At 40.5% G+C, this 26,765-nt stretch overlaps 1 protein-coding gene across 11 annotated transcripts in view; it reads right to left on the reverse strand.

Moving 5' to 3' along the window:
* Window positions 1-17,244: 17,244 nt before the first annotated feature.
* The window catches only part of LDB2 (LIM domain binding 2), a 212,839-nt gene continuing 203,318 nt past the window's right edge, over window positions 17,245-26,765 (reverse strand). For 4 of the 11 annotated variants that reach the window (XM_030270798.4, XM_002193942.6, XM_030270799.4 and 1 more), the window contains exon 8: window positions 17,245-18,538. In XM_030270798.4, coding sequence (XP_030126658.1) covers window positions 18,308-18,538 — 231 coding nt within the window. In that variant the 3' untranslated portion in view covers window positions 17,245-18,307. The other 7 variants (XM_041715672.2, XM_041715670.2, XM_030270807.4 and 4 more) reach the window with 5 other exon arrangements.

A 26,765-nucleotide genomic window follows, 5' to 3' on the forward strand; every position in this document is an offset into this window, starting at 1 on the left:
AAAGGGAATATAGAAAAGATGTCCTCCTAGCATGAAAGGATTAGAGTCCTCTTAGATTTGAAGCAGAATTTCTTGCAGTTTGCAAGATATTATTATTTATTAATTCATGCAATGGGCTTCACAAGCACTGAGGTACTTTATAGAATTACAAATTCTATTGCAAATACACAGATGTGAAAGTCCTGTTGTTACAGACACTGCTGAACCGTGACCAGCTTTCTTGTAGGACCCAGATATCCTCAGAAATCCCCACTAATTTGGCACTGAAAAGACTGAGCTTCTCAGTCTGATTGGTGAAGACTTCCACATTCCCCAGAGCTTCTTGCCCTGAGTTTAAGACATCAGGTGCTCACTTCAAGCACTTTGAAGGCCTCATGTATTTTCCTTGGTGATTGAGCTTCTGTGCTCATGTCCTGAAACTAATGAGCTTATCCAAGCCTGCCAAGCAGTACACAGATTTCTGGGAGGTCTGGGATCCATTTCTGAATCATGAAGCCTCACATTCCTTTTTTTTTATGACTGTCCAAGATCTGGGCACATCCATTGCAAAAACATGTTGATGCATTTCCACCCCATCCCTCTATCCACACTCAGACTCCAGGAGCTTTCATGGGACCTCTGAAGGTCTTCTGGTCCAGGTCCTGCTCAGAGTAGATCCAACCATAACTCATGTCTTCTGTTTTTCCAGGGAGCCTGACTTAACTACTAACTTGGTTCCTTTTGTCTACTTCCCTTTTTTTTTTTTTGTTGCCAATACATTGTTTACATAAAACTCCTGAAAGAATTCTCGTGGACAGAGATGGGATTGTGTCTGCCATGGTCACAACCATGCAAGCAACCCAGGTAATTAGCACTGCTACCCACCTTTGTCTTTAGAGAGCCTATCTACCCTGAGAATGGTTACACAATAGGTGTCACTGTGAGAGCTCAGGGTTAGGGAGGAGGAAAGACAAAGGACAACACTGAGCTGATGAGGAATTTATATTTCTACATGCATCCCTTTTAAGGAAAGGAGAAAAATTGGGTAAGCAAGGGCCCCTCTCACTGTGTTGGACTTGAGAAAAATTAAAACCTATCCCTTAATAAAATGGCAATACTAAAAAAGTTGATAAACCTGCAATATTGTAGTTTGTGAGAAAGCAGACGAGATGTCCTGCCCTGTTGGGGGCTACGAAGCAGCCTCAAGTCAAGCAGCAAGAAGCAGCTTTCCTGAGAAGGGAAAGCTTTATGTGTACACAGCTGACCACCACTTCTCTTCTTCTGTCTCTTCTGAATTGCTCCTATAAACTGCAACACTGACTTTGGTACTGGAAGAACACGGATAAAATTTTTGTGGGATCTCCAGGTGGTCCCAGACACCACACAAGCCTCTTTAAACATTTGTACACCTACACGGTGGAGGTTTCTATTTAAACTTGAAGTAAACATATATAAAAAATTGATTAGAATCAGATCAATTTGTGATCTCAAAAGTGCAGAATTATCCTTTCACAATTAGCTGTTTCTGTGCTGAATTTAACAAAGCATAAAGCAGAAGAAAACAGCACTGCTTTGCCTCTCGCATAGGACTTGTCCTGGAGCTGGAACCCAAGAGCTTGAGGGCTTCAGGGTGTCTTATCACCATCTTATACCTCTGTCCTCACACACTACAAAGGCCAAGTGTCACACATGTACCCCACTGCTGCCACTTCCAGTAACCACATCATGCAGTCTTGTCTGGAAATTCCTCTCTGACAAAATGATAGCTTTTCCACCCCACTGGTTACATTCTGGAAAGCAGTAATAGAAAATAATTCATTTAGCACATGATTTTACATCAAAGGCAAGTGGCAACACACAGCTTTAGAGAAGGTGGAGTGTCATGCTAACATTTTATATTCTAATATTAATAATTTGATTTAATATTTAATATGGCTTTTTGGTGTTTAGCTAAGAATTCAGCAAGCTTTCTCAGCCATCTCCCCCACTTTACTATCTGGAATATTGTATTCCCTCTCCCTCAAGCACTTATTCACACGTTAGGAAAATATTGCCATGGTGTTGTTACCCTATTTGTGCAAAGGTCTCTGCTGCTGCTGTGTCGTTCCTGCAATCAGCTGTGAGAGAGCCCATGTGTTGCACAATCGGTGTCAGACTTTTACAAGCTCAACCCAGTTGCTCTTCAGCGTGCACAGATCCCATTGACTGAAGTGGGAGTTTTATATATTTGAGGGCAGTAGGATTGGAGCAGTTCCAGCGAATGATCCCTGCCTGCATTCATGAGGACAAAAATGATAACTCTTGACTTTCAAACAGCATCACTCGGACTCCCTACACCACATTTTTCATCACTTGTTAGTTTTTGTAGCCAATGATTATCCTCATCAAGAGGAGCTAAACATTTTTTCACTCAAGATGTCAATTTTCTTTTTTCCTTCAGTCTACTACACAGTGGTTCCTGGGAATTCAGCTCCCCCAAGGTTTCCAGGATCAAGCCCCACTTGATATCATTTCAGGAACCCTCAAGAGAAGAAAAACTGGCATTCTGCCAGAAAAAATGTATGCATAGATTTTTTTGGTTAGCCCAAAAAGATTAGGCCTACTGTCCAGAGCTTCCTGATTAGTTAAAGATGTGCCTCTTCAGAACACTTTTATCCCAAAGTAACATTAATATTTCCCCTCTTTTTTACTGCTCTGTTTTTATCATTAAAAAACCTGGCACATATTTGCTTTCTCTTTCTGAAAGAACTTTTTTTTAATTTAAAAACTTTAAAAGTTTGTCCATTATCCCTCACTCACACAGAGCTGCAGCCCAGGCAGCCAAGCAGTTGTACTCCAGCCAGTAACTCCGCGAGTTCCTCAGCAGCCAGGTTGGACAAAGCTCTCCCTGGGAGCTGCACTGCTGATGGCTCCTGAAGCAAGGTTTGTGGGGGAAAACCACAAAACCAGGAGTATTGAGTTACACATCTCAGCTGCCTCCCTGCTCTTGCAAAAGAGATTCTTGTTATACTGGACACTGCAGAGGACAGCAGGGACAGTTTGCTGGGCTCACAGTGTTTTTTTATAGCTATTGAGATTTTTCAGAAATTTGTATGAAAATGGAATCTCACCAATTTATTACTATTCTGGTTTTGCTACCTCATGATAAATTAGCGAGCCATACCATAAGAGACACACATTAGATGTGTTAAAATGGCAGGGCTATTCCTCCCACCTTAGGCAGCAAACTGTGGTGCTAAAGTTAAAAGCCTCATTTTGCATTTCTCACCTGAGCAATGGATTCAGGTAGATGTCTCTGGGGCACTCCTTGGATTTTTGCGTAGGCTGAATCAGCTAATAGAAAAACCTCTTTTCCCTAACAAAGACATTATCACCCAACTTATTTTAGATGAGAGACAGAATACTTAATGCTCTTCCCTCATATCCAGGCTAAATTCAGAAGTTTTGAGAGACTGAAGAAAACAGAGAAAAAACAGGGCAGATAACAACGAAGGAGTGGCAAACAATAGCCTTGTGTATACCATGCCAAACAAGGATTTTCTGGAGGCTGTATTTTGTTTTTGTGGGGGGTGTGTGTGTGTAATTTAGACTTCGTTTAGCTTTTAAACTTCCAGTGAAAGAACAAAACAGGGAGCAACTTAAAAGACACATTAACTTGGGCTCATCTTTCCTTCAGTACTCTTTTGGTGTTGTGTTGCTACATTTTAAGAAGAAAAACTACCATAAGAACAGAAAGCTTTGATGTGGAATTGAAATTTCTCAAAGTGTCAGAGTATGTGAGGTGAAAAGTGTTCTTCTGAGCAGGTCAAATGTATACATCAGTTCTCTTCACATCCTGGAATAGTCAAGGATCTGGGTTTTCATTTAACCCTGTACACATCTCTTCAGCTTCTCTCTTCTCTCCTGGGCATGCAAGGAATGGAAGGGTCAAGGGAGAGAGGAGCTTATTAAAAATCAGAGAGATTTTATTGTGTCTTTCTGAAGCATCACAAAATTAGAAAATGAATGGAAGGAACAGCCATTATGACATCTTGTCATTCCAGCTCTGCCATTTCTCCAGCTCCCATAGGCTGCCCTGAACGTGCTGCTATCTGCAGATCAGGGTATGAATCATCTCACACATCGCCGAGGTGAAACCTGGCAACTGTTTAACAGCACCGCTGCAACACTGGGGAACATTTTAAGACAGGAAATTAAGAATACCTGAGCCAACTAAAACCACAGGGGGAAGTTTAGATGGACAGAATTTAATTACCTATTTTGGAATTTGGCCAGGACACCAAAATTTACACCCCAACCCTCCTGTAAAGTGCCATCAGATCTTTAATACTAACAACTGTTCAAAACATCAACTTTAGATCTGCTCCAAATGAGAACAGCACTAGAAGTTATCCAAGACCTGTTAAGCTACTCATTTACTACTGACTGACAGGAAGGCTACAACATACTGATTCACACAAACAAGCTAAAGTCAAGCGCAGCAAGCAAAATATCTCTCGTACCAGCACTGGAGGCTTAATGTTTTTAGGAGAATTCCGTGTATTTTCAGAAATGCATCAAGTAAAAAAACCACATATTTATTTTATTATCTCAGCAGTCAAAACATCCTTGTGCTCCCCTTGCACATGCCCCAAATATATGTCAGTGCTCAGCCTCTTGTTTGTTGCCATTTGTAGCATGGAAAAGAACACACTATCGTGAAAAACAACAGTGTGTCAACTTTATAGGGAAGATTAAAGCCTGAAAGTCCATACATTTTCACTTCTCACATTATTTTTCTAAAGCAAGCTGTTTACTATTTAATGTTTATTTGTGGTGAAGATGAAAAAGTCTCTCTGTGGGTTATCTTTCCAAGATGAGTAGGATTTCTACAAATCATGGTTCTTGAAATTCCTTAGGCTAAGGAATTATGTCAGCCCAGAAAAGCAAGGGTTCATTATTCACATTGTGTTACTCTGTTGACATAATTCCCTAACAGTCTGGGACATGAGGTGTCCCATTTTGATACTTCAACCTACAGCCACTGCTTTTGCCTCCTCTAAGTAATAAACACTTCTGCCGCTGAGTTCCTGCTTTAAAATATCCTTTGAGCAGTATATCTATATAAAAGAGAAAATCTGGGCTAGCTGTAGTCCACCAGCAATTTATCAAGCAGTAGTAGTTATGTCTGTGGGATATTTTTCATTATCTGAGGATTATTAATAGCGACACTATATACATAGTGATTATTCCTGGACTAATAATTGAGATAATATCAATATGAAGCCCAGTTTCATTAACACCTTAGTAGAGAGACTATAATTTTTTTTTTTTTGTTTTGGTTTGGGTTTTTTTGGTTTTTTTCTTCCCTCCAATTTGTAATCAAAAGTTATTTAATAGTAGAATCAGTCTTTACTTATAACTGGGGTTGTGGACTTTGGGAGTTGGCAGAGCCAGCTACTGGGCTGCTGGGAGCCAGACTCTTTTTGATCTTCATATTGAATGGTTTCCTTTGATCACCTAGACAATAGATCATAAAAGAACAGAGCTTTTACCCATATCTCCCTAAATTTGCAGGTAAATAATGAGACGGTCTGAACTCAGGCTGGAGTGTAAGATTTTTAACAAACAATTCTCCCCTTTGAAGTAGACTTAGCAAAATTAGCATATAAATGAGCAATGCTGCTACATAAGGACATGTGGCTGGAGAAGAGGGATAATTTGACTGAGGGGGGCTGGTTTCTAAATGAGGTCTCTTGCTGAATGACCAGCAGCTCGGCTGCAGATGCGTTCGCTTTGTGAGGGGGGACAAGAACTGAGTATGGGCTTTGCTCAAGGTGGGGACCACGGCTGGTGTGGGAGAGGACTGGAGCCTTGCAGCTGGGCTGGAAAGTGCCAAGTTAGGTGGGAGGCAGGGCAGAGACAGAGCTGCCTCTGCAGGAAGAGGCATTCTGTTGGGTGCTGTGGGGTCTGGCTGTGGTCCATCACACTGACATTCGCCTCTGTCGTCTTCAACTGTGCAGTGCTCTGTGATCTGAGCCTCCATAAATCTCCTCAGAGCTCACTTTGCTGTGCCCATGAAGAAGGACCGTCATGCTGGAATAGCTGCACCGGTGGCTGCTGACAAGAGCTGCATGAGCTGAATTCACTGACCTCACAAAGCCAGAACAAGGATTTAGTGTGGTGGTAGCAGGTTGACATTAGGATCTTAAACTTCAGAGCTTTTTATTTCACCAAAATCAGTGGAATTGCCTGTCCCAGTGGGAAACTGCCCCCCTGTACAGGGTACTTTGGACTCCTCTCTGCATGAACAAGGGAGCTCCCCTGGGACCAAAACACCCTTGTCCTTCCATGGCAGGGACACGTGGCTGGAGATCTCTCAGTAACAGTGCTTTGTAACATACTAAATGAAAAAGAAGTTAAATTAAATTCAGTATGGATGCTTTGAGTCAGCTTTCAACAAAAATTTCTCAGTGTGCCTGAAAGAATCATGCTCAGTTCATTTGGTCCTTTATGTAATTTAAGAAAAATTAAACTTGAGATTTACAGAGGAAATAGATCATGATCCTGGTGGCACATGAATATCGAACAGGATAGTGTATTCTGTGTGGTACAAAAACCAAGCTCAAATTCCCTGTGACTTGCTTTGGGGATAGATATAGACTTAAGTGTCTGCAGAAATCATCAGCACATTCTGGAAGCACTCACTACCCTTTGGCCCAGATACTGCTGGGACCACCTTTACCCTACCACAGGAGATGAGATTGGCCCCTTTTCAGTATAACCCTCATGTAACATGGGGGGCTGAAGGCTGAATCCAGCTCTTCTACATCTTAAGTGAGTGTTAAGGGCAATATTTTTTAAAAATATAAATGACATTTCAGTCTCTTGTGAATGTATCCTGAAAAAAAATTTCTGTACATCAGATATTCCCTCATCATAATACTCCTTTCCTTCCCTTGGAGACCTGTTAGGACAGGACTTTGTACTGCTAGTGAGCACAGCACCCCTCTGGAATCTTTGCTGCTGGAGCAGTGTCTGAGCTTTTTCAGAAGGCAAGGTGGGCACAGTGGGCTGCAGCAGCTGATGGTGCTGGGGAGGGCCAAGTACCTGCTCTGACACAGATGAGTGAACTAAGAAGGGGTTTTGGGGAGGATTTTTGGAGGTGCTTTAATGTGGGGAACTCTTGGTAGGTTTGGACAAGGGGAATTTAATGCAGAGCTTTGGAAAGGTAAGGGGATGGCCGAGGCTGGGGGCTCTCCAGCTGGCACCTGAGAGTGTTTATGAAAAGAACCAAGGGATGGGGAAGGTTGAAATGGATAGATTCACAAATAGGAATTTTGTCACAGGAGAGGGGAGAGCTGGGGCAAGGGCTGGGGCAGGAGAGCAGTGAGCACCAAAGGAATGGATTTATTAAACAACTCTGACATAGATGTTGTGTTTGGGGCAATCTCCTGTCCTGTTTTCCTTCCCCTCCCTCCCTGGGTTGTTTGTTTTTGTTTTGTGGTTTTTGTTTGTTTGATTTTTGTTTTACTTTGCTTGTTTGTTTTTTTCCTGCTGGCAACAGGAGTAGCCTAGCCCAACTAAACAGAGCTGATTGGTTCTAGAAAAATTGATATGAGCTTTTCTTGCACTTCTGAAATCTTTCCATCCTCACCTCTTATATTTATTAGCTCAAAGTTATTCACCAAAAGTTGACCTGAATTTTCAAACTAGTTTTCTTCTGACAAATAAACTCTTCACTAAAAACATATGTGCCCGTCACTACACTAAATGCAGGCAGTCAGTCTATTTACTTGCTGTTTGGCTGATAGCTGGCTGCTTCCCAGCAGCACAGAGGAGATGGAAGGCATTAAGAAAAGCTCTGAATATTGCTGGCTGAATAGCCTGCAAAAAAAAGGATAAGGATGACAGAAATGAAATCCTAGCACTGTTAAGAGGCACTTGGAAGATTTTGCTACAGTTTCTATTAAAAAAAAATTAAAAATTCAATGGAAGTTGCACAAATAAAGACCATGCACAGCACTTTGAAACCATACCAGTGCAACACCATAAATATATGAGAATGAAATAAAAATAATAAAAAAGGATCTTAGTTGTAGGCAATGCACTTTAATGGCTCAGCTCAGTATGGAATAACCTCAAAAATACATTCCAGAACTGTTTTCTCCATCACATGGAAGAAAGGGGCAAATGGAACTGCAAATACCGGGCACAGCATCTGCTAGACTTCACTGCCTGGCCACTGCTCTAGCACACTTGCCATCCCTGCTGAGCGCCTTTCATGGTGGGGCAGAATCCAGCCTTGGGCTGATGGGCTGCTCTGGAAGCTGCAGGCAGAAAAGTTGGGCAATTGGATCACCTTGGTGAAAGCAGGGGGGTGGCAGAGAAGCTGAAAGTGGAGCTGGTGTTCAGCAGCTCTGCTGGTACAAGATGTAGGGGCCTCAATGGTGTTACTGTGTCAGTCAAAATATTTTCAATTGGAAACAAGGGGTGAAGAGAAAGAGCAACAACAGCCTCCAAAAGGAACTGGGCCATTGTCCTGGTTTTGGCTGGGACAGAGGTAATTTTCTTCATATGGTTCAGTTCTGTGGTTTGGATTCAGTATGAGAATCACATTGATAACACACTGATGTTCTGGCTTTTGCTCAGTGGTGCTTACTCTAAATCAAGGACTTTTCAGTGTCCTGTGCTTTGCCAGTCAGCAGGTGCACAAGAAGCCAAGAGGGAACATGGCCACGAGAGCTGACCCAAACTGACCAAAGGGCTGTTCCATTCCCCAGGACATGTTGATTATATAGACTGGGGGGAGCTGGCTGGGAGGCACCAGTTGCTGCTCAGGGATGGACAGGGTATGGGGTCAGTGAGTGGTGAGCAATTGTAGTGTGTATCACTTGTTTATCTTGGATTTTATTCCTCTCTCTCTCCCATTTTCATTACAATTGTTATCATTGCTATTATCATCATTAAGATTATTAAATTTTACTTTTAATTATTAAACTATTCTTATCTCAGCCCAGGAGTTTTATATTTCTTTTCCTTGATTCCCTCCCCATGTCACCAGAGAGGAAGTGTGGGGTGTGAGCAAGATTTGTGGCACTCAGTTTCCAGCTGGGGTTAAACCACGACAACTGTGCTGTGCCACTAGCTTGGTTTGGAGACCCCAGCAAGAATTGTGAAAAGGTCTCCTTGTCTTTAGGGTGATGGAGTAGCATTTAAAAAAAGGTGTATATCCTCTAAATACATTTCCCAGGAGAGAGACCACACTGTTGGCTCAGGCAGGTGACACACAAGGGGGAGTTTCCATTCAGGGGGATATGAAGCAGGTGACACCTGCTCTTGGGGCATCCACAGAACTGAAAACATATCTTGAGTGTTGATGAAGTGTGGAACAGAAAAAGAGCTTTTTTTTTTTCCCATACAAGCGGTGGCATTGAGATGGAAATACTTCACTAGGAAATAGGAATAGTCATCAAGGAAAGATATAGAAAACAGAAAAATCACAAGATTAAATAGGCTTAGTAGCAAAACAACTGGGGGGTTGACAAATTACCAGAAAAGTGATACTCTCAAAAGTACAAGCAATAGCACAGGCTCCCCTGAAAATGAGTTAGTTTTGGAAATTAACATCACATCTGTCTAGTTCCAATAATCCTTGTCCATTTTAAAATAGAGCTCATGACACAAGATATCTGCTATAAATAATCAAATCCATTATAACCTGGACATATCCTCTACATCAAATAATCCTGCTATAAAAACTGAGAATAAAGGAATTTGCTGGATGACTAGCACTCAAGAAATTGTTCCCTGGTGGGTTATTTGCAGCCTTTTCTCTACTTCAGTAGTTTATGTTGAATAACTCACAGCTGTGGAAATACCTGCACAATGGAATTTAATACTGCTAATAAAGGGATCCAAATTGGCCCAGCTCCACTCAAGACTCACAAATGTTAAGACATACAAATATATTGGGTTATATAAAGGGCTAGATGGCCTCAGTGCAGGACTGTGGATGCCCAGGCAGAGGGACTGTGCCTGCTGCCAGAGGGTGGGATGGGCAGTGGAGTTCACTGTGTGCCTCATCAGGGCACTGCTTGCTTCCCACCAGGGACCAAGGATGTGCCACGAGGCCAGGTAAGATCTGAAGCCTTTTGTTTTTGTACAGGAAGTGCAGTCCTTTTGTGGGAATGATAGGAAACTGCTTTTTAGGAATAGTATGCACAGAAAGTGCCATAAAGCCACACGTGTACACAGTGGCCACAGTCCAGTCAGGGTTATCCAGTTCTGGTCACGTGTAAAGCACCAGCTGACATAACAGCAACCTGAGGTGAGCCCTTGTCACTGGAAAGCCAGAGCTGACAAGCCCTTACCACATTTTTTTTTTTTTTTTTTTTAATTGCAAGTTTCCTGGATTAGTCTATTTCCAAATATTGAAGTGGATTGGGGCAGGAAGGAGAGGAGAAAGATGGAATAACTGATACTTTGGGTGATCTATGTCATTCTATATCATTCATATGTCCTTCAAACTATCTCTCTGCAATGGCTCCAAGCATATTTCTGCAGAGAGCTGGGCAGGACACAGTCTGTGTAATTCATTGTGTTGTGGCTTAGTCAGGAGCCTTGAGAAGGGAACCTCATCAGCCCACCTCTGGCTAGTTCAGAGGTGCTTGTATTTGGTAGTTTACTTCCAGCTCCAGAAAATTTTAACTGTTTGTTTTACACTGAAAACAAATTTGTGGTGCTTGTAGTTTCATGACAATTGCATCTGGAAAGGAAATTATCAAAGTACAACTTAAAATTTCAATGTCCAGAAGGAATCAAAAAGGAAAAATGCATTCCAAACAAATAAAAATGTTTTGGTTGAACAAAAACCCAACCAACCAACCAAAAAACCAAAATAACAAAAACAAATATTAAAGAATCATGATTTTGAGAAATCATTATTTCTGCACATCTACTCTGAATATTTCACAACAGCCTGCAGTCATTTAGGCAGACATTTTGAAGTGAAAGTCAAATCACCACAAACCTTCTCCTAAGTAAGGCACTGGTCTGGAGGAGATTGTAGGGTACTTGGATGGAGGATGAGGTGTAGGTAAATGAGTGTAACAGTCTCAGAAAAGCTGTGGCTGCAGCCAGGCTTTTAGTGTGACAAAATGATTATACTGATTTTAAGGTAGGGCTGTTCCTGTGTTTTCTTTCTTCTACCTCAAAGGATATTTCAAATTAATCCACCTGTTAATCAGCTAAAGGAGGTTGTTGCAGTTAAGAAATCAGAAGTTTCAGCACTGAACAGCATGGTCACAGATGATTAAAAAATAAAATAAATAAATAGAATTAAAAACATATTAAATAAGATCAATTTTACCTTTTTCCCCTTTGAGCCTTGACCTTGCAGCCATGTGCTCATCCTGATATGTGGAAGTGCCTGCATGAGGCCCATCACTAGAAGGTTTCCTTCATTACTGATTGCAGTTTTCTCCCCCTGTATATGGCCTTTTCTTGGAAACTGCTGTCTTGTAGATTGCCACTTTCAGAAGCCTCAGACTGTTTGAAGGCAATTATTATACAGACCACTCCTTCCTTCCCCAGCAGTTCCCTTCCCTACTTGAGAACTGGCCATGCTGTGGGTCTCGCAGAAAAATCATAGGACTCGACAACTCTCTTTCCATTTTAAAAGCCCATATCCTACTATTACATAGTCTTGAGCTCAAAAATGTTGCCTCCCTGTGGAGTGCCACTGTTCAGCCTCTCATTATAACCTGGCCATTAGTATTTTTCCTCCCTCAGGAATGCAACCGGCATCTACAGTAAAGCCAAATCCTGCTGCGTGAAATTTGAGTTAGGCCCTTCACAAGGAAGTCCTGACTTCTTTGAAAAAGGGGTTATATTTAAAAATAATACATTTTCTGGAAGAAAGAAGGCTGATACAAGTTATATTCTTTTAGCTGTTAGGCTGAAATAGCAGCAAAACAAAGCCAACTTGAAGCTCCCCATCCCTGTTGACACAAAGAGCAGCAGAGGAGATAGCTGTGATATGCAAAAATGAAATTACATTATTGCTGCAGAGCTCAGGAACCACAATAAAGGTTCCTGATTGCTGTGCAGGGACACCTTAGCAATAAGCCCAGCTCCTGCAGCACTTCCCACCTGATTCACATTGGAGGAGCTGGTGGTCTAAGCACAGACAGGGAGCTGCTGACAAACTCAAATGAAAAGATAGCTGTCTTAGTAGTTCACCCTTTGTTATCACCCTTTGGAACATGAGTTTAACCTGGAGGGGAGATTTCAAAGAAAACAGCTGAAAATTCCCTTGCAGAATGGAGTTTGCAGTCAAAGACAGACACAAGCCCCAGTATCGATCACAGTTCCTAAATTTCACACCTTCTGTCTGCTGAGTTTGATCTCTCTTGGCAAGCCAGGAGTACCCACCTTGGTTTTGATGGGTTTGTCTGTGTGGAGCACATGTGAGCCCCGTGTTCTGTTTTGCACATGGCCAGAAGAAGATGGAAATTTAAAAACTTTGTGCAAAATGACAAACAAATTTTCATAAGCTATCAAAGAGAGATGGAAAAAAATAGAATGGAAAAAAAAAATCCCCAGCATCTGAAAGCACCAAGCACCAGCTCTTAAAAGCTTTTTCAGTACTTAGACCCCCCAAGAGATTACTCAGGGAGGATGAAACTTCATGTGATGAAATGAGAGTCGCAGTTGAATGTGATAAGGAAGTGTTAAATGCCTACTTTATATCAACCATTTGCTAAAATGTCTCCTAATGCATTGCAAAGGAGATGCTAGCCTTATACATTACAGCTGTTCAATACAAAATTATACATAGCAGCTTAGATGAATTCAGAGTTGTTGAGACAGAGCTATTAATTAAACTGGGGTGATACAACTTGAAGATCTCCAGAGATCATGCAGAGTTTCTTTTAACATAATATAAAATACTACTACACACACACACTCTCTAACACGTGCTCTGCATGTCACCTTCCAACTGATATGGTCTTGGACATCTGAGAAGTAGAGAGGTACTTACAGGGCACTGTACAGATTGAAGAAGAAGAAAAAAAAAAAAAGGCCCCAAATATTCCCAAATTAAAAATCCCCACCCTCATAATATCCCCACAACCACACACAGAAAAAAAAAAGAAAATGAACCTGAAGAAATTTGGACTCCAGCCATGAGCACTGACCTAAAGGATCCCGAATTTGGTTGACCAACCAAATTGGACATTGCATAGAGGCACACTGGGCATTTATCTGGTTCAGCTGAAGCACATTCCCTTGCTAATGTGCAGTAACCTGCAACCTGAATTATCAGGGATGGATTCAGTATCTTTTTCAAACTAAAGCTTATCAGTCTTATCCTGATCCCTGTAAAATTGATGGAAACAGAATTGGGAATTTCTTGGGCAGCTGGAGTGTTTGTGCTCTGTTGTAGATGGATGCTTTTTATAAAGTTTTTGATTCTGTACACATAAGTGAATTATTTCCTGATGTCATCTTTAGTGCATAATGGTGTTTTAAAGTGTGCTTATGAATTAAGACTGCCCATAGACCCATTAAAAATTATTTCTTGATGTGAGGGATAAAGTTCTTTTATTTCCAAAGTGATTCACAGGGTCATGGAAGAAATGGTTTTGCAGTTAGATTGCTTCATCACTGTTCCTAATAAAACCTCTCCCCCTTAAAGAATGGATACTAGTTGCTGTCAAAATAACATGGTAAATTAGAACAGATCTTAATACAGTGATCATTCAGTGGAAATTCATATTTTCTCAAGAAATGTATGAGTATGGTCCATACATTTGGAGACTTGCATAAGTGACTGTCTTTCTAAAGGTACCATCTGCCATTCTGCAATGCTGGGGTACCACCAGGCTTCCTAATAGAGCATAATGACATGCTGGAGTAACATCAGGTCTATGGGATGTTAAATATTCAGTAGCTCCTCTTACATAGCAGAAGATTCAGGCCTTAGCCTTGTATAAAAATATGCTGTCAAAAAGCTAGAAAAAACATACAAATCATCCAGTCCTGCACAGTAAAACCAGCTGCTGGGGTTACGTGTGCCCCAGGGCAGCTTTAATTTGGACACGCAATATATCACCATAGGGCTGCTTGATCAGAGTTGCAGTCTCAGGAAATATTTTCAGGACTATTCAATTTCCATTAGCAGTTTCTCCAGGATATATTAGACACAAACTGGGTTTCCTTCAATATCAATCATTCATGTTTTCTCTTTCATCCTGTCTTTGCTAAAATGGGATTTTCATGGAGGCTGTGAAATTGCAAAATTTAGTCTGTTCTATCATTTAGACTCCTTTAATGGTACTTTGCAGCCATGGCTGGGTAGAGAGTCTCTCTCCACCCTGGTGCTGGAGAACACCCAGTGGTGTTCAGTATTTTGCCTTTCCCTTTGGAGTTTCCTCCCCCTCTAACCCCTGTGTGTTCCTGCACACCAGACTGACTATCCTTGGCTCTCTGGTGTGGGGTGCTATTGCCCTGTTCCCCAAGGACACAAGCTGGTTACTTCCCAAATGATTGAGAGCAGTAACTTCTCCAGGACCAAGGCTAAATATTAGTCATGATTTTCACAGAGGCCTGTGATGCTGAAAGAATGGAAATGCTAGTTATACCTACCAAGGTCCCTTCCAAATTTAATTATCCTACCATATTATTAGTCCCATACATATCAATGCAAAGATGATGAAACCTGCTTTCTGAAGAGATTACAAATTTGTAAATACTGCTTATTTTTGCTTGTTGTGGAAAGAGAGAAAGAAGGAGCTTTATGAACTGAAAGATTCTCACAAGGGGCAGCTGGATTCAAGTGACTTGAAAGTTCTCTAAAAAATGGACTTTGCTGAACAAAGACCCCTCCCCAAAAAATAATCCCCAAATAAACCAATTTAAAATACAATCAGAACACACCAGTGCTTATGACTCTTCCATGATTTACGTTCTTTGTAACAGCAATGAGCTTGGTTATTAGTGTTTGTATATGGTCACTTTACTAATTATGTGATTCAACTTTTCCAAGTAAACTGGAATTTCCTCCCTCTGATTTGTGCAGGCACTTCTCAGGGCCAGTATTTCCCTCCATTTAGCTAAAACAAACAAGAGCTTTCTTTTTGAAACAATTTCAACATCATGAGATAAGTTTCCTTCCTCCTTTTAATAGCTGCAGGGCTCCCCAGGGGGAAGTGCCAAAAGCATTATTTCCTTCCAAATTCTAAGAGAGATACAATGTTCTGGTAGGTGGTGAGATTAGATTACAGTAAAATTAACTATTGGTTTCCAGTTTTCATTCTTCAGGCTGCAACCTCAGCTCTTACAAACCTGTTGCTCCAACTCACCTGAGGTGTTTATTCACCTTTCCCACTGCTCTGTGCTAGGCAGTCTTGGGGCACAGGAAGCCCCAGCGTCATTTGATGGCAGCCAGCAACCGAAAGCCATAAAATCCATTCATTCATGTGATCACTGTTCTTTAATCCTCAACCTGTGGGGAGCAATCCTGAGGACAGGGCATAAGCTCTTAGCATCAGAAATGGGATCACAGGCTCTGTCTTGAGTCTACCATGCCATTTCAATCCAAAATGGAAATCCTATGCAGCAGCTCAGGGCACATGGGTGAAGGACATAGCAGTGAGGAGGCTGAGTGTCCAGCTGCTGTCCATCTCAACCACTTCCTCCAAAGCTGGCCCATTTTGGACATTTCTTTTATGAATAAATAAGTGAATAAATAAAATCAGCTAGCTGTATCTGTTGTTCACCCTAACCACAATAGGGTGGATTGATAGCTTGTAGACGAGGGTTTTGTGGAGATATGGAGAAAGTGCCCTTGGAGATTAATTCAAGGACAGCACTCTAAGGAGCCTGTTGCCCATTTTTCAAGTGTTCCTGTGTTTATTTACTGAAACAACAGGAGTAATATGACATCATAAATCTTTTAAAAATTGAAATAGTAGTGCCAGTCTTGAAAGATTAATAATAAGGAACGCCTTTTAGAGTGTGCTCATGGAGATGTAATATGAGTGATTAGTGTTCTTGAACATTAGAATTACAGTGTATAATTGTAATGTTAGAGTGGTTATATAGAAGCCAGAGATCCCTTAACGGAATACATTGTGAATTTAATTATTTACACAGAAAAATAAGGGCTGATATAGTCACTGAATGATAAAACTACAGTTTCCTATAATCTGAAAGTGCTAAAAAGGAGCAGCATGGCTATCTGTGTTTGTTATTTAGCTAGTTTTAAATTTTATAGTTGATATTCTTTGTACTCTAGAGCTTGGAGTGTCTTCCTGCAAGGAGTACCAAAAGTCATTGAACAAGGATTTTGCTTGCAGGAGCATGAGCCCACATCAGGGGCCAAGGCTGGTTCCTGGGGCAGGGAGGGAGCTGTCTCTCACCGAGAACCAAGAGGCCACACATGGTGCTTTGCCTTGTATTCCTTCTGCAGTGGTGGCTTTAAGCCTGTTTGGTAGAATCACATCCAGCAAAAGCATGATTAAAAAAATACGTATATATGCTAAGGAGACAAATTTCCCTAGGCTGGCTTCTGGGTATATGTACAGCCACTCAGAAAAAACCTAGGAGCTCTTCAGCTGCTCCTTCAATGTCAGCAATATTGAAAGTAGAGTTTCAGGGAAGAAAAAACACCTCTCCCCTGCACAAAAGGCAGGATTGTGTAGATTCAGCATCTCTCTGCCGATGGTTCTTCCTGTGTTTCCCACTTGCAGGGCTTTCCAGGTGCCAGGCTATGTGGGTGTGTGCCTCAGACCTCCAGCTCAGCCCGGGGCTTTGCAGGCTGGGCTGTGCTCGGGGCACCTGCACAGCTCCAGGGGTTTCCTGTGAACAACTGATATGATAACAAGGGAAAGAAAGGAGGATTTTTAAAATCCTCTCATCACCAGTTGAGAGACTCATCATAAAACTATCAGATAGCATTCAGCAGAGTGGAAATCCCTGCTCCAATAAGCCCCGGCCCTGGAAGGCAAGGGATGCAAAGTTGAGGATGGAGCTTCTCTGGCTGGATGCCCTGCACATTTGGCTCTCACTGCTGTAACTCACCTGTTACAGGTGCTGCACATCCTTGCTAGTAAAAAGCATCAAACCAAATTGAGCTGCAAGTGATTCACATCTCCCATAGGCTTTCCCTTTAGCTGGAAAAAGACTGCAATTCAGTGAAACACTAATTCCACAAATCCCTGGTGCATGATCCTGAACATGGGTGTGCTGTTGTGTATACAAGAAACTGTAAATGCTGTATAAGAGCACATTTGTTAACACAGTTTATTGGCACACTTATTGGCAAAGCATACATAAAATACAGTTGTATTATATAACACACTGACTCACTGTGTCTTTACATGATGAGTTGAACATATTAATATGTAAATGAAAAAAAATTAGTTTCTTTTATAAAGTTTCACATAAATACACCGGAATAAAAAACCAAACCAAAACAAAAAAGTAAAACAAAAAATGAGGGCTTTACAAAAATATTATACAAGAAATATACTATGAAAAGAAATAACAACAAAGCCAACTCAGATACAATAATAAAAACACAAAAGTTTTAGATTTATTAAGCTGCCCACAAAGTTAATGGATTACATGGCTTTAAAATATCTGGATCGACAGCAATTTTACAAAGCATAAACTCTCATAGGACTGGGTGTCTTTTTCCACATAAAAATATTTCTCATGTCTTTGATGAAAAAAAGACATTTCTTGTTTCAGTATTTTTTATTAAATGATGGATAGAGTATCTACTGGCATCAGCTAAATGTAAATTAAAAATGCTGGATCCTTTAAATGATTAACTGTTGAAAGAAAAGTTAAAGAATGAATAAAAGTTACTTTAATTTACTTTTCCTTAAAAGCTGATCTTTTTCTGAAACAAGAAATTTCAGGTGCAAGTTGAAAAGCAGAAAATATATTACAATTGTAAAAAGTTTTACATAGTTATGTTAATGAGATCCTGAGCACTGATGACTTGTCAAAATATGGCCATTGTTTGATGAGGAAAAAAACAACCCCTTCCAATAAAATGCACTGTCAGAAATTTGCCACGAGATGCTGTTTAATTTTCAGTTATTTTAATTGAGGTCAGTGCCAGTATCTAGTAGTATGACAATACTTCCAAGGAATGTTTATGGAAGCTTATACAAGAGTTTTCCCTAACGAAAAAAGTTGGATAGCTTTAGTTTAGAAATAGATACTGTATCATTTGAAAGGTGTTTCTTTAAATTTTATTTTGAAGTATGCTGTGAAACGGTAATTAATGACCCACTGAGGTACATTGCAGTGGGAACTGCTGCAGAATAACCTATTGGGAAGCTTGTGGTGTGGGGTTTTCAGATTTAGTCTCCTGGTTAGCAGCAGGTTTGCTGTTCCATGGGCTGTTATTTCCCAGTGCAGGTGAATTGTTGAAATCTTCTTCATCATCCATGCCATTTGCTGCATCATACTGTGTATTCTCTAATCTAGTGATAAGCCTTTCGTCTTCATCCCCAAACTCGCCTCCCATCAGAGTTGGTTCTCCTACCACCATCACATCCTGTGAACAGCACCCAATATTTGTTATATGGAAACCTTGAGAGAGAAAAAATCAACTTAAAAAAATTATGTTAGAGAATTCACATCTCTTATTTTGTGACATTTGAACAACAGAGTTAGAAGTTCCCATATAGTAGGAACGAGGAGAGAGGCTTACATTTTATTTCTAATTTAATTAAAAACTGTAACACATCTCTATGGTCGCATGCTCATGGCTCTGGATCTCAGAAACCCCAAAACTGAAAAGCAGGTAGGCTGAACAATATGCCTGATTTTAAGCAAATAAACAGGCTATGAAACTTCCTTTATACTTCTCCTTAAAATATTTAGCCTTTATCCAGTAAATCTCTCCTGAGCCATTTTCTTTGGAGAGGCACCAGGGTGTATCTCAATTGGAACTTGGTGATATGTGTATTTTAAAAGTAGTTTAAAAGAAACCACATTTCTTATCCTCAGACTTCTCAAACGTGGAGCACAGCACTCTAATAAAGATGGTAACTCTCTTATCCATAGCCAGCCAAGCCCTTTTACGCATCCAATATACTTGACATTCTGCTACTTAATTATGGTAATTAATTTAGGTAAAGTTTTCGATAAAAACAATGTTCACACTGATTTGACAATTTGCATAGCTAATTAAGTCATTAGCAAAAACCTGCTGATTGCCAACAAGCCCTGAATTTACCATCTGTTATTTCATGGTGCCTGTCACCTAACTCCATGTAGGCAACCCTGCCGCCAATCTGTGCAGTAAGAGGACCAATCTGTCCAGCTGGTACCGTAAAAGCAAGATGAAGAGTGCTAATTATAATTACACTGATGAAGCTAGTACTCATCAGAAACTAAAGCATGCAAGAAAGAAAGAATTCATCTAATCACTGCTTTAAGTACAAATTGTCCTTCCATGAAAACAAGTAAACCGCCTACTGTACTCCAGTGCATCACAGATTTGCTGCAAAAAACCTAAGCAGCATGGGATAGAAAGGTGCAAACTTGAGATTGGAAAGCAAAGGTGCAAAGCCAGAGAACTCTCTTGTTCTCTCTGTTCAAGGGAGGATCAGGCTGCTGTGCTAACAGCTAAAGAAATATGTGGGATGCATCTTTTCATGCAGCTCAGGTGTCAGGACATCAGGTAGTGCTTGCTAGAAGTGCAGTAATTCCAGATGTGTAGCTTTGTTCCTGCTGATCTAACAAGCCCTTCCAAGAATCCTGGTGAACAATGGATTAATTTTTTTAAAGGCTCTGTTCCTCCTTATGAATGTTAATAGCAAACAGAAGACAAATGTTTGCATTTAATAAGGTTTCTTTTTAATCAGATATCTACTTCCTTCACCACAAAACAATACAAATTATTGCCTGCAAGTGTTTACACTATTTGTTGATATCCCTCAGCAAAGGCTGGCATGTTACAAAAGAATGTTTGTCTCACATTTTCAGCCCATGCTATGTAAAAATTTGTGAGTATATGAAAATTGTTATATTATTTCTTCTTCACTTTGTCTGTTTTGCTACTCCATATATCCATAAAATATTTGGTTAAAAAAACTCACACACAGCTTTGTGACATAGATGTTTAAAAGACAAAGGTGTTCATAAGCAAAAGTTTATTCTAATTTATCCCACCCCTCTAAACAACAGACAACATGTAGTGTGCCCTGCTGGACCAGACCTGATCCCATTGTATTGCGAGAGCATGAATGACCCAAGAGACCTGGCAGAGGACAGCGAGTTGGGTGCGAGTGTGCAGAGTTACATGGCAGGCAAAAAGAACCACAGTGGCTGAAACACGGAACCACAGACCGAGGTGGCAACAGCTCCTTTTACTTGGACATTCTCAAGGACAGGCCTCAAGCTCTCTCTGTTGCCATACCAGCAAGAGGTCAGGACTTGGATGAGACTTAGATAAGCATGTCAAAAATCACTGTGGGGCTGCAGCAGCTGCCTGGGGGGGCCACGTGAAAGAATTAAATATGTATTACATCCACCAAATGATTGGGAGGGGAAACATGCTTAACAGCTGCAAGTGCTGAAAGGAAGACAATCACTTTAGGCCCATCTGAGGAGATGTAGGCTAGGGTACTGAGATGGCATTAAGTAAACAAAAATGTAATCCCCACTCCTAAGACAATATTCCTGTTCCTGATAATGGCAGGCTGAGGATTAACGATCCCATGGGAAACGTGCTAATTTTACTGCTCAGGTCATCTAACACTAGGCTGGGAAAAAAATCTCAATCTGTGGTAGGAAACATTCGTGCATCAGTGGGGAGATGTTCAATGACCTTGTAGTATTTCCACCTCTGATTTCTCAGGTTCGTTTCAAATATTATTCCTTTCATATAATGACTCCCACTGAGAGAAGAGTTTGCACTTGTATTTCCCTCTATGCTATTCAGTCTATCTCTCTCTCTCTTTGGGCATTGAACTACAATTATATTGAGGTTAGTGGAGTTTTCCCTCACTCTATTTAAAAGATAGATATCAAAGCAATCGTTACAGGACATCTGAAAAATAATTCTTGACAATCTTGCCATTTACAGTTATATCAGGCAAAAATAGTGTCTCAGGAAGCGCACATGCTCTTTCCTCCCCAGAGGATTCTGCTCCTCAGACTGAAAGCTGAAGACCCCACCAAGTGCACCCCATTGAACCTCCACTCACTAGATCCCGTGCAATGACCACCAACCTCTGAGGAGGACTGGAAGTGACTCCTTTTAGAGCCCCTCAATGCTTCTCCTTAAATTGGCCAGTGGGGGTCACTGCTGTTGAATGACACAAGGCTCCATCCCTCCCAGGGTTGAGGCTGCAGCTCTGGAGTGCTCCTAGCTCCTGCTCATGGAGTGAGAAGCAGAATCCAAGAATTAAACCCTAGTCTCTTGCATGGCAGCACACACTGCTATGGCCTAGTTATGGTAGCACATATTTGACTAAATTAGTTTAAAAAAGATTTAGACTGTAGTCACTCAATCTTATTAATTTACTCTGTGATTAGAAACAACATTTTTGGTCAAGGAATGTCTCATGATAGTAAAATATGGCTGTAGTGAAGGACTGTAAATAAAGCAGTGGTTGTTTTACATTATGTGATAGAAATGTAGTATTTTATAATATAACCACAAAAGCAGCTTTCATGTATATCATACCTTTCATCCTGTAATAACCCTAGTTGCCAAACTTAAATTGATGCATATAAACTATATAAACAGAGATCACTTCATACAACACTCAAATGCAAGCACTTCTATTTAACAGACTGGTCATTTCTAGGTTTCATTTTTCTTTTTTAATACCAAGCCTCAAAATTTAGCTCTGCCCTGCCTAAGTGACTAAGTTTTTTAACTTGGGATAATCTAAACAATGTCTTAGTGAAGTTTGGATGCAAAGATATCTGTTGGGCCATGTAAAATTCCCCATCCCTGAGCCTGCCATCTTGGCTGCTGTTAATTCGTAGCCTTGCTCAGTGTGTTACAGTGATCAGTTTGTAGCTCTGTTGTCACAGCCCCCAAAAGTAGACAAACAGTGCTTCACAAGCCTAAGGTAATTAAAAATGCCTGGCACTCTCAAGTATATCATTCAAGCACATCTCATCCTCCAAGGACTGAAAGTTGCACTAATTTCAGCAGCTAGCATACCTCTAAGTGCTAAGTCAAAAGAAGAAGGGTTTCTTCTCCTGCTTTGTGTTAGTGGTAATTATTTTAATAATTGACTTTTTAGCTCCTTGGCACAAAAATTATTAATGACTGAGAGCCCCACTGCTGTCCACACCCATAATGGTCACTGCTTCCATGAGAAAAACATCAGACTGACATTGGTATTGAAAGGATCTTTAGAAACAGAACTGACTTTTAAATTAGGTTTCAGAGTAAATACTTTCTAGAGAAAAATCACATCTCATCATAATTCTCACTGTTAACTTGACATTCTGTTCTTGCTTGTGATGTTTTTCCTAAAGCACAAAAACCGGAAACAAAGTTATTTTCTCTCATCTCTTTACTACTAAATCTTAGACTCTGATTTGCATGGTTTTGAGACATGGGATAATTTCTGACACTAATCTCTGGCCCTGGAACTGTAGCTCTGGTTCTACAACATCCACTACAAAGCACCTAAACCTACCCTGTTTCTGAAACACATATGAGACTGTATTGCTTCCTTCCACATTAGCAGGTTTATTTATGGATTTGGTTTCTGAGCTTACAGAGAGCTACAAAGAGAGAGAATATTGAGGTATGTAACTTGCTTAAAGAGTGCAAGGAGGTTCTACTTTGGACTCTGGATGTACCAAAGAAGGTTTCATTTACTCAGTGGCATGTAGTGATGCTTTATTCTTTCCAACACATGATATTTCACTGGGTTTATGGTTACAACATTATACTCAATGGGATCTTCATTATTAAATGAAAGCAAAATCCACCTATTAATTTCTGTGGTGATGACTGGGAGCAGCATAGAGCAGTGGTTCTTAGAGTTTGTGAGAGTTGTGGATGGCTATCAAGTTTCAAATATACGAAAATGGATCAATGTGCCCTGTTTTAATTAAACTTAACAGACAGCGATATTTTAGTGAAAATAGCTGTATGGACCCCTTCTGATAACCTTGATTATACCTGTAATCCACAGATCACAGTATGCAAATCATTCTCTACGGTACAAGAGTTTGGGCTTTCAGGAAACTTTTATTTGAAACAGAAGAATATGAAAAATGCTAAGGAATATGATTTTAGTCAGTAAGAAGGCTTGAAAACAGAGAAAAGACTTAGGAAAATATTGCAGCTAGCTTCAAATACTAGGGGAAATTATTAGTACTGTGTGAGCGGTAAGACTATGACACACCCAAATTAGGTAACTAATTTCTTTAAAATGATAGGAAGGCTAACATGAGAAAGGCAGATGTTCTATGAACCTTGCAGAAGGATTCTTGCCCATCTTTGCTCTTTGTCTAGAGGAAATTGGTAACTCCAGTTTCTGCTCAAGGAGCCTTCCAAAGATCAGATGTGATTGAGAATATGAACAGATCCAAATTTAAATTACTGACATTTGCTGAGAATAAGGCAGCTGAGCAGAATACAGTTTCTGGAGCCCTGTCCTATCTGTTTTCTTTATGCTCTAAAACCAGTCAATGCATCTATGGGGAGCACTGGCAGTACTGAGCCTGCACCCATGACGGCCTGAGAAAAGAAAACTTCTGGTGAGAAAAATGGTTTTGTATTTGTGCTGACTTTAGCAGCACTTAGTTCTACTTCCACCACTCTACAGTGTGTTACCTTGGCACCTACAGGATTTGGGTCAAAAGCGTCACTGGACAAGCAATGGGGCAACCTAAGAAGAGTTGTGTGGTGCAATCATGTGGCACGCTGGCTAACTGCATTTGTATTAAGGATGTAGGAAATATGTAGGAAATATGTAGTACATTGAAAAGGTATTAAACAAGGGACTTGGGCCAGAAGAGTCATGTTGACAAGACATCCTGAAGGTCTGCAATCAGTAGCCTGAGAATCAACAGAAACACAGAAACCACTGCTCATCCCACCATCATAAGAGAAAATGGGTACAATAGAGTGAAAGTGACTGTCAAAAGGACAAAACTTTGTATTTTATTTACCACAGTTGAGAAAATATAAGCAATAGTTAGAGATAAGACAATAGACTGAGACTGAACATTTTCAACTTCCTGATGAGAGGGAATATACCCACCCACTAGCAGAGACCCTTCAGATGCTTTTATGGATTGTCATTACAGATGTATCAGAATGTGTCAGCACTGTGGAAGTGCTATTAAATTTAAGGCAACACAAGGAGCACAAATTATACTGATTGATTAGGCTTCAACAACTGAGCTTCAGGATGCAGTGCCAATCTGACCCATGCATGGAAACACAATCACATAATTTTGGTTTCTGGGCTTGGCTCTGTATTTTCTGCACTGTCCCTGCCTGGACAACTGATCAGAAAACAATGCAGGTGGAGGAAATGGCACAACCTTCTCCTTCTACTGGTAGAAGAACGTCTGTCTGACAAGTAACATTCCCTCATCAATCAAGGTTTACCCAACGTATTTATCTGAAGAGCTGGAAGGGGCTGTGGGGAAAATGAAAAAACTCTGAAGCTTCAAGATTTGCCATAGCTGATGGTGTTCCTGTTACCTGGACGATCCTGAATATGGGACAATTTCCTCTCCAGGCACAAAGACCTCATTAAAGAAACAGAAGTTAATGGGTGTGAAGGAGAAGTGTGGATGAGGTGTATGGTAAGTTCACATATTTGCCAGACTGCATGCAGCATTAATGTAGGAGAAAAACGGAGTAATTACTAATGTCCTAAACCAAGAAGCATCACATAGAATACAGGCTAAGAAAACACTGTTTAATCAGGATTAATTTAATATCAAAGTTAAAACAACACAGAAGCATAAAAGAGACAGGAAATTAGATGTGATTATAATGGAGAGACTGACTTTGCTGGCAGGGAAGAAATCATTGGAGAAAAAGAGAAAGTTGGAATGCAGGACTTCATATTAATCTGGGGTTGATATAGATATGAGATCATTGTGGGCTTCTCCAGAGAGGGGATTGAGAAAAATGGAACTGAAACTAGCTCTGGCTATTTGAGTAATCTGGAGAGACGATGCAGTGATTTCATTCCTCTTCTCTAATAAAGAGAGGTGAAATGCTTTTAACACTGAAAGTAAGTGATTTCAGTAGGGTGGGGTGGTTGTTTTTTTTTTTTTTTTTGCAGGAAAATCCCATTCACAGAAAGCTGTATGGCCAAATGAATATTTTAGTGAATTGAAAACTGCCCAAATGTGTTCAAGGATCTCTTTTCTTGTATTGCATGTAAAGGAAACCAAACATTAACTACTAAATGATACATTTTAAGTTACAGTTATGAGAAAGGAACAGAATGCAAGTTACTGCTACCTGCAGCTATCTTCAGAAAGCAATGGCAACAAGGTCCACTTCAAAGAATGCATAATTTTGAAGAGGCGTGGGATAACATCTCTTTATTAAACTGAAAAGCGTTGAATAGTTTTACACTGAAATATCCTCCTGCTAAAATTATTTTGAGTTGTCTACTCTACAGGGTGGCCAAACCATCAATTCCATCTGGTTTGCTATCTTTGCTGTGGGGAAGATGGGAAGAGCTGTTAGTATGTCAAACTGAACAGCAAAGCATTTTCCCCTTTGCAGATGGAAAGGAAAAGTGTCCTAAAAATGGAACCTGATCCTCCATACAAAAGGGTTTGAACCATTTTGCTACTCTGGTACAGAAAGCAAAGAATATTGAAAAATATTGAGTATGCAACATCCTAAAAGTAAACGAAGGCTAAAAATCCATCCCTCATACCATAATAAACTTCACCAATATGTCTCAGATGCTCAACTATCATCTCCATCAGAAGAGCAGCCTTGACTGCTTCATCTGGCAGGAGTAGCCTTCAGCACCTGAAGTCACTTTCAATCTCAGTGGGAGTGACAGGTAACTATCAGAGGGCTCAGTCACATTCAAACATTCAAGTACACACGGCTACCACTGAATGCAACAAAAGTTCTCTCTCCAGGGAGGAGCAGGCTGAAGAAAGTCAGGGGTTCAGATTCTGGTCCTGCTGAACTCTGAGCAAGGTGTAGCTGATGGAAAATGTCTACTGTCTTTTAAAGCTGGAGACAGCAGGGAACTAGCTGGTTGCTTGGTTTTGCACTTCATTGCAGTTTTTTCTTAAATATGGTTGAATATTGATCCAAAGGTTTTTCTGGCAGATACCATCAGTGGGGCAGAGTGGTGCCTGCCACCAGGAGATCAGGTAGTCAGCCTTCTGACTGCTTTGTGCTGCCAGAAAAACACAGAGATGCCTATATTAGGGAAAGAATCTGACTCTGGGGATGCAAGCCAATTTTAATACGACAAAGAGGAAATATGAGTTTAATGTACTGAAGCCCAAAGCTGTAAACTAGTGGATTGCTAAATCAGTTGCTAAACAAAAATCTTCATTTCATTTCACCAGTGTTAGTCTACTTCTCTTTTTAAAATCTGGTTATTCAAGCTTACTAGTAAGTGTGTGCTTTGTGCTAGCAAAATGCCTATATTCTTTGTCAGGTTTCAGAGGAGACCTACCCCTTCCTATTTGCCGATCAGAAATCCAATAAAAATACCTGCATGTTATTCCCAGGATATGACTTTATGGTTCCTCTAATATCAAATTAATTTCCGAAGCTTTAAAATGCATAAGCTATC

Source organism: Taeniopygia guttata, chromosome 4 (genome assembly GCF_048771995.1).
Source record: "Taeniopygia guttata chromosome 4, bTaeGut7.mat, whole genome shotgun sequence".
Classification (NCBI taxonomy): domain Eukaryota; kingdom Metazoa; phylum Chordata; class Aves; order Passeriformes; family Estrildidae; genus Taeniopygia; species Taeniopygia guttata.